The 9,474-nt window shown below is 45.4% G+C and overlaps 1 protein-coding gene across 1 annotated transcript in view; it reads left to right on the forward strand.

The window, feature by feature from the left end:
- LOC123490645 (low-density lipoprotein receptor-related protein 1B-like) overlaps window positions 1-8,031 on the forward strand; it is a gene marked incomplete at its 3' end in the record, with an annotated part of 20,079 nt that extends 12,048 nt beyond the window's left edge. Inside the window, exons 9-12 of the mRNA XM_045220551.1 lie at window positions 4,813-4,898; window positions 5,120-5,248; window positions 7,176-7,357; window positions 7,832-8,031. Coding sequence (XP_045076486.1) covers window positions 4,813-4,898; window positions 5,120-5,248; window positions 7,176-7,357; window positions 7,832-8,031 — 597 coding nt within the window. The remainder of the gene's footprint in view (window positions 1-4,812; window positions 4,899-5,119; window positions 5,249-7,175; window positions 7,358-7,831) is intronic.
- Between the last annotated feature and the right edge of the window lie 1,443 nt (window positions 8,032-9,474).

Raw genomic sequence — 9,474 nt, forward strand, 5'->3', positions numbered from 1 at the left:
CTGTGCGTAAAGGTCTACCTTCAGACACTGTCTAGATGAACGTTTTCTTTCTGGCACTGGAGCTTTTTGAGCTTTGCTATTGGTCTCTTTCTTTGCTGGCTTTTCTCCCACTTCTTATGGAGACTCTTTGGGTAGGCTCGCTTAATATTAATGGCGCCAGAGATGCGGGAAAGAGGAGTGTGTTGGGTGAATATGTAAAACAAAAAAAAAGTACAAGTGTTGTTTCTGCAGGAGACGGCATAGCGATGTGGTGAATGAAGTTGATTGGGGGGCTCTGGTGGAAAGGGGCAAGTGTGCTGAGCCATGGAACAAATGTTAGTGCAGGGGTGGCAGTCCTTTTTGTACCGGGTCTGTCTGTAAAAATTTGCTCCTCAAAAGAGGTGTGTACAGGTAGACTGCTTGTAGTAAAGGCAGAAATTAACAACAGGGGTTTTGTCTTTATAAATGTGTATGCGCCCAACACAGGGAGAGAGAGGGGGCTTCTATTTGGGTGTCTTAGAAAGGAACTCTCACAGGTAGCGCCTGAGGAGACGCTGGTGGTCGGCGGGGACTGGAACTGTACGATGGATTTTACGAAAGACAGAAATGGGGAGGAGCCTCATTCAGGCTCAGTGGGGGTGTTAAGGGACATTATTAATCAATTTGACCTAGTTGATGTTTGGAGAACTAGACATCCCAACATAAGACAGTATACATGGGTGAAGGTCTTTGGGGCTAGGATGAGTGCAGCCCGGCTTGATCGATTGTACATGTCCAGGAATCAGAGCAATAGGTTGTTGGGCGCTACCATTCTCCCGGTGGGTTTTTCGGATCATCACATAACCATGGCTCGGCTGTCTATTTCACCAGGGCCTCGGCAGGCATCCTATTGGAAGTTTAATGTAAAGCTCTTACAAGATGCCACTTTTTGCTCAGGTTTCCAGACTTTTGGGAAAGGTGGGGGGCAGCGAAGAGAGGAGTATGAGTCTCTGAGTCAATGGTGGGATGTGGGAAAAGTCCAAATTCGGCTTTTCTGCCAACAGTATACAGCTCTGTCATCCTCAGAGGCTAGGAGAGTATTGGGGGAACTCGAACGTAGTATTAGTGAGATGGAGGTAGAGCTGGTGGGGAAAGGCAATGTAGGCCTCCAGGTTAATCTAGCTGAACTACGTAGGGACCTGGGCAGTTTTTTCCAGGTTAAAGCAAAGGGAGCACTTGTAAGAGCTAGGTTCTCCATGCTCAAGGAGATGGATGCTCCCAGCTCCTTCTTCTTTGGTTTGGAAAGACAGAGCGGTGAAGCCAAGGGTATGCATTGTCTACGGCTTTCGGATGGGCGGGTGACCTCTGTGGTGGGGGAGATGCGGGAGCGGACTGTGGAGTTTTATACTGAATTGTATAAGGCAGAACTGTGTGATCCTATGTGTGCTCAGGTTTTGTTTGCCGAACTCCCTAAGCTCTCTCTGGTACAAAGGGATGAAATGGACATTCCCCTGTTGTCCCATGAACTGGCAGAGGCCGTAACCCAGATGTCCCGGCCGTGCACCGGGGGGTCGATGGACTCCCAGTGGAGTTTTTATAAAAAATTCTGGGGAATAATTGGACTGGACTTCTTTCGCGTGTTGCGTGAATGCGTCGGGGTAGGAGAGAGTTGCCGATGAGCTGCCGTCGGGCGGCTCTGACTCTCCTGCCCAAAAAAAGGGGACTTGTGTGAACTTAAGAACTGGAGGCCTGTGGCATTGCTCTGTGCGGACTACAAGATATTTGCCAAGGTCCTCGCTAACAGACTAAAGTCCCATCTGGACTCTATAGTACACAAGGACCAGACATATTGCATACCAGGACGCTTAATCACGGACAACTTGTTCTTAATCAGGGACATGTTGGACTTGTCGCGAAGTTCTAATGTGAACTTTGGTCTGGTCTCTTTAGATCAAGAGAAGGCCTTTGATAGAGTGGACCATGAGTATCTGTTTAATGTGATGTTTGGGTTTGGGGAAAGGTTTTTGGCCTATGTGAAGATGTTGTATGCTGGGGCATCATGTATGGTTAAGGTGGGAGGGGGGCTCAGTAGGCCAGTCTGGGTGAGGCGGGGCATTAGACAAGGATGCCCTCTATCAGGGCAGTTATATACACTAGCCATTGAACCTTTTTTGGGCCTGCTACGCAGGAGACTGAAGGGAGTGTGCTGGACAGGCATAGCAGTGTCAGCGTATGCAGATGACGTTTCTGTGATGGTCAGGGATGGTCAGGATATGCAGGCACTGGAGAATAGTCTGAAGGTGTACGAGGGAGCTTCGTCAGCTAAGGTAAACTGGGGAAAGAGCAAAGCTCTGTTATGTGGAGCATGGGGGGATAGGGCCCCTCCTCTGCTTCCAGGGGGGTTGCAGTGGGGTTGTGAAGGGCTTAAAATATTGGGGGTGTACCTGGGCTCGGAGAGGTGGGTCAGGAAGAACTGGGAGGGGCTGTCACAGGCAGTGGTGTCAAGACTGGCCAGGTGGAGGTGGCTCCTGTCCCAAGTGTCATATAGAGGGAGGGTGCTGATAATCAACAACCTGGTGGCATCTTCCCTGTGGCATAAACTGGCTGTCCTCAACCCCCCCGCCGGGCTGCTCGCAGACCTGCAACACAAGCTGGTGGATTTCTTCTGGTCGGGCCATCACTGGCTGAGGGCGGCAGTGTTGTATATGTCCGTAAATGAAGGAGGACAGGGCCTGGTGGAACTGGAGAGCAGGGTGGCTGCATTCCGACTAAAGGCGGCACAGAGTACTGATGTCGGATGGAGGGAGCCAGCATGCGCGCTGCTGAGGAGAGCTGGCGGATTAGGGTTGGACCGGCAGCTATTCCTCATGAGGCTGGAGGGGCTGAGTACAGCAGGACTCTCTGATTTTTACTCTGCGGTGCTGAGGGCCTGGCAGCTACTAAGGCCCACACGAAAAGGGGGTGTGGAGCCTGGGCTGTGGGTGTGGGAGGAGCCTATCTTCCACAACCCAGTCATCCTTTTGAGATCGGTTCAGTCAGCCACCCTGAAGAGGCGACTGATGGCAGCGGGATTACTAAGGCTGGGTGACCTGCGACTGCTGGGAGAGGATGGATGGAAAACCCCAGAAGTCCTAGCAAAACAAACAGGACTAACGTCTCTTAGGCTGCTGGAGAGATTCCTGGGGAAGTCCAGGAGGCACTGTCCGAGCCGGTAAGGGGGTGTTTGAGCAGCCAAAGGGGGAGGGGCCACCAATGTTTCCGCCACTGCACGTGACGGCAGAGACTGGGGACTGGCAAGGGGGTCTGGAGGACTTGTTAGATTTTAACACTCCGAGCCTGGGCGAGTTTGAGGGGGTGGGAGGTAAAGCCCTCTACAACCTCTGCATTAAGGTAAGGAACATTAGGAGCCTAACAGGAGTGAAGGCACATCAGTGGCAGGGGCATGTGGAGCGGAGAGTATGGTTGGTTTTAGATGGAGGGGCTCTACAAACTCCCAGTACCAAAGAGGTCAGGGGACCTCCAGTGGAGGGTTTTACATGGAGCCCTGGCCACTAACAGCTGGTTAGCACGGGTTGAACCGGGAGTCAGACAGGGGTGTCCTTTCTGTGTCATGAGTGAAACTGTGATTCATGTGTTTTCTGTGTGCGCCAGGTTAATGCCTTTAATGTCTCAGTTGGAATGTCTGTGTGAGAGGTTGGGGGTGGGTTTTACTGTCGGGATGTTTATAATGGGGTACAGGTATTCAAATAAGGAAAAGGAAAAATGTGTGTTGTTGAATTTTCTGTTTGCTCAGTCAAAGTTAGCTATTTGGCTAACAAGGAGGAACAGGGTCAAAGGTGGGGGGATAACAGACCCTTTACTATTATTTAATGGGATGGTCTCTGCGCGCCTTAGGGTGGAATTTGAGTTTTATAAAATGATAAAAAGTGTGGAGTTGTTTCAAGAAATATGGTGTGTTGGGGGGGCTGTCTGTATAGCTGAGGAAGATGGTCTGGATATACGGTTGTAGAGTTGGTGAGGTTTGGGTTATTGTGATGTGTGGTGTTGTTTTTGTAACATGGGGTAGAGGAAAAGGTGAGTATGCAGTACAGGGGATATTGGTAATCTGTGTACTTTATTTTAAGGGGTGGGGGGTGGGGTGAGGTTTTAATTAGATGAGGATGTACCATTAAAGAAAGACAAAAAGTCAAAAAAAGTCTCTCTCTCTCTCTCTCTCTCTCTCTCTCTCTCTCTCTCTCTCTCTCTCTCTCTCTCTCTCCCTACCCATCTGTCCTTGTATCTGTGCCTCTGCTGCTTGAGGTACCCCTCTCTCCACCTCCACTTCCATCTTAGCTTCTTTCACCCTTTCCTTCTCTCCATCTTCTCTCTCTTCCTTCTTACCCATCTGCCCGTGTGTCTGCTCCTCTGTCACCCACCTTCCGCTTGATTTTTTAAATCAGGCTTCCGTAAATCACAGGAGAATTACCTTGCCGTCAGAACGAGGATCCTGATTGGTTAAAAGAGAACACTAGAATATGTATAAAGTAAAACTACATGTTCTATCTCTATGGGAATGTACCTATAGTGAGCCCAGTCAAGTAACAGCCTGTGACAGTGATATATACTAGGGATTGGAGCTAGGGAGGAAATCAGTGTTTGTATAAGACTGACACCTCCAGAGACTCTGACTGTAACGTTACTGTACCTGACAGCAGTAGGATAATGAGACGATGCATTGAATGTAATGACTTGTGAATAATCATATGTGACTCTTTAGGACCATCACTTTCAGACTATATTTTCTGACTAGATTATTAGTCATTGTAGTCATCGTGTATTATAATTGCTGTATTTTTTTTCTTGTATTTTCTTCAGCTGAAGAGCCCTTCCTGATTCTGGCCGACCATCATGACATCAGGAAAATAAGCACTGATGGATCCAATTATATTCCTCTAAAACAGGTAAGACACACCTTTTTTGAACCAGCTCAATATTTAAGCATGGAGAAGGTTTCTTATGCACAGAATCATTTTATTGATCCTCTCACTTGAGTACATTTGAGCATATCCTTATATGGCCTGTGTATCTCCCCAACCAATAATACAAAGCAATTGCTCAATATGTTATGAGGTATTTTTTTGTAATAACAATACAACATGTACCTGATGATTGTGTCCCACAGGGCCTTAGTAACATTATAGCAGTGGACTTTGACTATAGGAAGGAGTTGATTTATTGGATTGACTCGAGCTCTCCTGCCCTAACCCAACGGAGGATAAACAGAATGCGACTGAATGGGAGCGACCTGAAGGTACAGTGGAGTAGCAGCTTATACAGCAGTGTTTAGTTAGTCAATTCAGGAAGTAAACAGAAATTCCAATTCAATAATTGAAAAAAGGGCATCCATTTTCAATGACTTCTCAAAAAACAGAAGAGGAGAAGCTATTTATTTCAAAAGTTGTTGCATTTGTAATTTATTCTAATCACTTCCTGAATTGAGTGTCTTCAATTCAAATTTACCCCAAACGTGTTATACATTAGCCTGAGGAAGGTGTGTGGTGAGATAGTGTTCTATTGGTTAATGTACAGGCCCCCTCTCTCTCTCTCTCTTCTCCCCCCCAACCCCCACCACCGGGAAAGATTATACTGCCAGAGATGAGAGGTTGAGAAGGTTTATAGGTGCTTTATAAATCTATAATTAAACATCCTGACTTTGTAGCGGTTTAAATGTGACTAAAATGGACAGTGTTCCCTGGCTGAAGGTTGAGCCGAGGCACATAAAACAATGGCATTTATTCTATATGAGGGATTATGGTCATGTAGCGCCTAATGCATAATGAGATTTTAATGCATTCCATTATGTCATAAAATGTACAATATAGAATGTGAATGTGTGGATAATTCCTTAGACAGCTTCTTCGTAAATCTTTGTTTTCATTATACCTCGGAAATACTTCATTGTTTTGGACCTAAACCCCCTGTTTATAATTCACAGCATTATGTAGTTTATGGCTTACTTGAGTATTAGTTTATGGTGTTCGGCACAGAACAATGGTTGTTGGTTTAGGTTCAGCTGTATTTTATGACATTTTAGTTTTTTGTCATATTCATGACAATATCATCACGCTGTTATGACGTACAGTTCAAATAAAGTGTTACTGGATCCTGGTATGATCATGCTATGCACCATAGATACAGTACAGTACTCAATGTGCTTTCTTTTTGGGGGGGCAATTTTGCACTCCTAAATCAATTACATTGGCACACAGAGGAAGATCTGACTCAGTATCTCAATGTCAATGATACAGTATCAGTGTGCTTGTATGTGTTTCCTTGAACATGGCTGGTCTCCTGTCATGGCTCCCCATTTAGCTTTCCAAAGGCCAGGGTCAGAGTCTGGGTGAAGTTAGAGTGCCAACAGAACCTGAGTACCTGAGGGCGCTCCCCTTGGCTCGTTATCATTAATACAGGGATAATGATTCATTATAGCTTTATTGTACCCAGGATCACTCCCGTTTTGATTTGAATTTTAGCTCACTGCTGCCAAAACTCTTCAGAGCAGAGACCATTTCTGTAGTATTAGACCAATGTAATCACTCTAATGAAGGTGATGTTAGAACTGTTGCAGTGCAGACCCATAAAAGGCTGTTATGAATCGTAAGGGCTTTTCACATGGTATCTTCTTAATTTGTGGTTAACAATACCCCAGGGCTAGCTCACCCGCCATTCACACAATCAATTGTTAACCCTGGGGTAACTGAACCCAACTGTCTGGAGTAGATTATGAGGGCTCCACAAAACAGGTTACAGGGGTTTTCTGAATCATCTTAGGTTGCTTTAAAGGCCCAGTGCAGGCAAAAACATGCCTTTCCTGTGTTTTTATATGTACTTCCACACTATGAGGTTGGAATAATACTGTGAAAATTATAATATTGTATTTTTAGTGTAAGAGCTGTTTAAAAAGACTGCCTGAAATTTCAGCCTGTTTTGGTGGCATGGAGATTTCCAGACTGCCAATAAAAGCTCATTTTCAGTTTTCCCCTCCCAACTCAGACCACTCCCAAACAGTCCTAGCAAAATTCTTGCTTGAGAAATTGCTCTTTGCTAAGAAGCTATTTTTGTTTCTTTTTGACAAATTTAATTGAAAACAATCACAGTAAGGTACTTAATTGTTACCCAGAAATGATTTGATATTGAGATGAAAAGGTCCTACCTGTTTCCTCTCCTCTAACCCACAGGTAATCCACAGGACGTCTACCCCCAGTGCTCTAGCCGTGGACTGGATAGGAAAGAACCTGTACTGGTGTGACATAGGGAAGAAGAGTCTGGAGGTGTCCAAGGCTAACGGCCTCTATCCTGTGGTATTGGTCAGCACTGGTCTGGACAACCCTACTGACCTGGCTCTGGAGGCAGACACTGGGCATGTACAACTCTACATCTTCTCCATCTCGCTCTACATAATGCTACGTGCTAAATCTGTCACAGTATAATCTGGAGAGAATTAATCCAGAATGAGTGTTAGCTATGTCTGTTGAGAGAGACCAGTCACAGTACAACAGACTGTCAAAATAAATACCAGCTAATCAGTATATTACTGTGTAACTAACTATGCTGTTTTGTTTCTGAGGCAGCCAACTTTCTGCTCAGGCTCTCAAGTCTAATACTCATTTTGATGTTGAATTTGATATCTCATGTAAGCTACTCCATAACGGGAAGTAAACACAGGAACATTTACATGATTTTTGTCATTTAGCAGACACTCTTGTCCAGAGCGACTTACAGTTAGTCCATGAACCTAAAGAGAGCTAAATGAGACAACCACAATTCACATAGCCCATTTGAGGGTAAGTGTAGCCTACGGTATCTAGCTGAAAACTGTTTAATTCCTCTGTAGTTATGTGTTCTGGATCGACAGTGGAGAGTATCCCCATATTGGGAGGATAGGTTTGGACGGCAGCAGCCGGACGGTGATCAGCGATACAGACATTTTCAGCCCTGCAGCTCTCACCATCGACTACACAGCAAAAAGACTGTACTGGGCTGACTCACATCATATTCTCTTCTCAAACATGGACGGTTCAAAAAGACACAAAGGTAAGTGACAGTGAATTGACTATTGCCCTTGGTCTTAGTCTCTCTCTCTTGCTCTCTCGCTCTCTCGCTCTCTTGCTCTATCTATCTATCTATCTATCTTATCTATCTTATCTATCTTATCTATCGTGCCTTGCAAAAGTATTCATCCCCCTTGGCGTTTTTGCTACTTTGTTGCATTACAACCTGTAATTTAAATGGATTTTTATTTGGATTGAATGAAAAAAAGTGGAATGAAAAAAATACCTTGTTTCAATAAAATTAATAACGGAAAAGTGGTGCGTGCATATGTATTCACCCCCTTTGCTATGAAGCCCCTAAATAAGATCTGGTGCAACCAATTACCTTCAGAAGTCACATAATTAGTTAAATAAATTCCACCTGTGTGCAATCTAAGTGTCACATGATCTCAGTATATATACACCTGTTCTGAAAGCCCCCAGAGTCTGCAACACCACTAAGCAAGGGGCACCACCAAGTAACCGGCACCATGAAGACCAAGGAGCTCTCCAAACAGGTCAGGGACAAAGTTGTGGAGAAGTACAGATCACGGTTGGGTTATAAAAAAATATCAGAAACTTTGAAGATCCCACGGAGCACCATTAAATCCATTATTAAAAAATGGAAAGAATATGGCACCACAACAAACCTGCCAAGAGCGAGCCGCCCACCAAAACTCACGGACCAGGCAAGGAGGGCATTAATCAGAGAGGCAACAAAGAGACCAAAGATAACCCTGAAGGAGCTGCAAAGCTCCACAGCAGGGATTGGAGTATCTGTCCATAGGACCACTTTAAGCCGTACACTCCACAGAGCTGGGCTTTACGGAAGAGTGGCCAGAAAGTATAAGTATTAGTATACACACGTTTGGTGTTCGCCAAAAGGCATGTGGGAGACTCCCCAAACATATGGAAGAAGGTACTCTGGTCAGATGAGACTAAAATTGAGCTTTTTGGCCATCAAGGAAAACGCTATGTCTGGCGCAAACCCAACACCTCTCATCACCCCAAGAACACCATGTTTTTCATCAGCAGGGACTGGGAAACTGGTCAGAAATGAAAGAATGATGGATGGCACTAAATACAGGGAAATTCTTGAGGGAAACCTGTTTCAGACTTCCAGAGATTTGAGACTGGGACGGAGGTTCACCTTCCAGCAGGACAATGACCCTAATTATACTGCTAAAGCAACACCCGAGTGGTTTAAGGGGAAACATTTAAATGTCTTGGAATGGCCTAGTCAAAGCCCAGACCTCAATCCAATTGAGAATCTGTGGTATGACTTAAAGATTGCTGTACACCAGCGGAACCCATCCAACTTGAAGGAGCTGGAGCAGCTTTGCCTTGAAGAATGGGCAAAAATCCCAGTGGCTAGATGTGCCAAGCTTACAGAGACATATCCCAAGAGACTTGCAGCTTTAATTGGGGGGGGTGAATAGTTATATAC

This window comes from Coregonus clupeaformis, unplaced genomic scaffold (assembly GCF_020615455.1).
Source record: "Coregonus clupeaformis isolate EN_2021a unplaced genomic scaffold, ASM2061545v1 scaf4266, whole genome shotgun sequence".
NCBI classification, from domain to species: domain Eukaryota; kingdom Metazoa; phylum Chordata; class Actinopteri; order Salmoniformes; family Salmonidae; genus Coregonus; species Coregonus clupeaformis.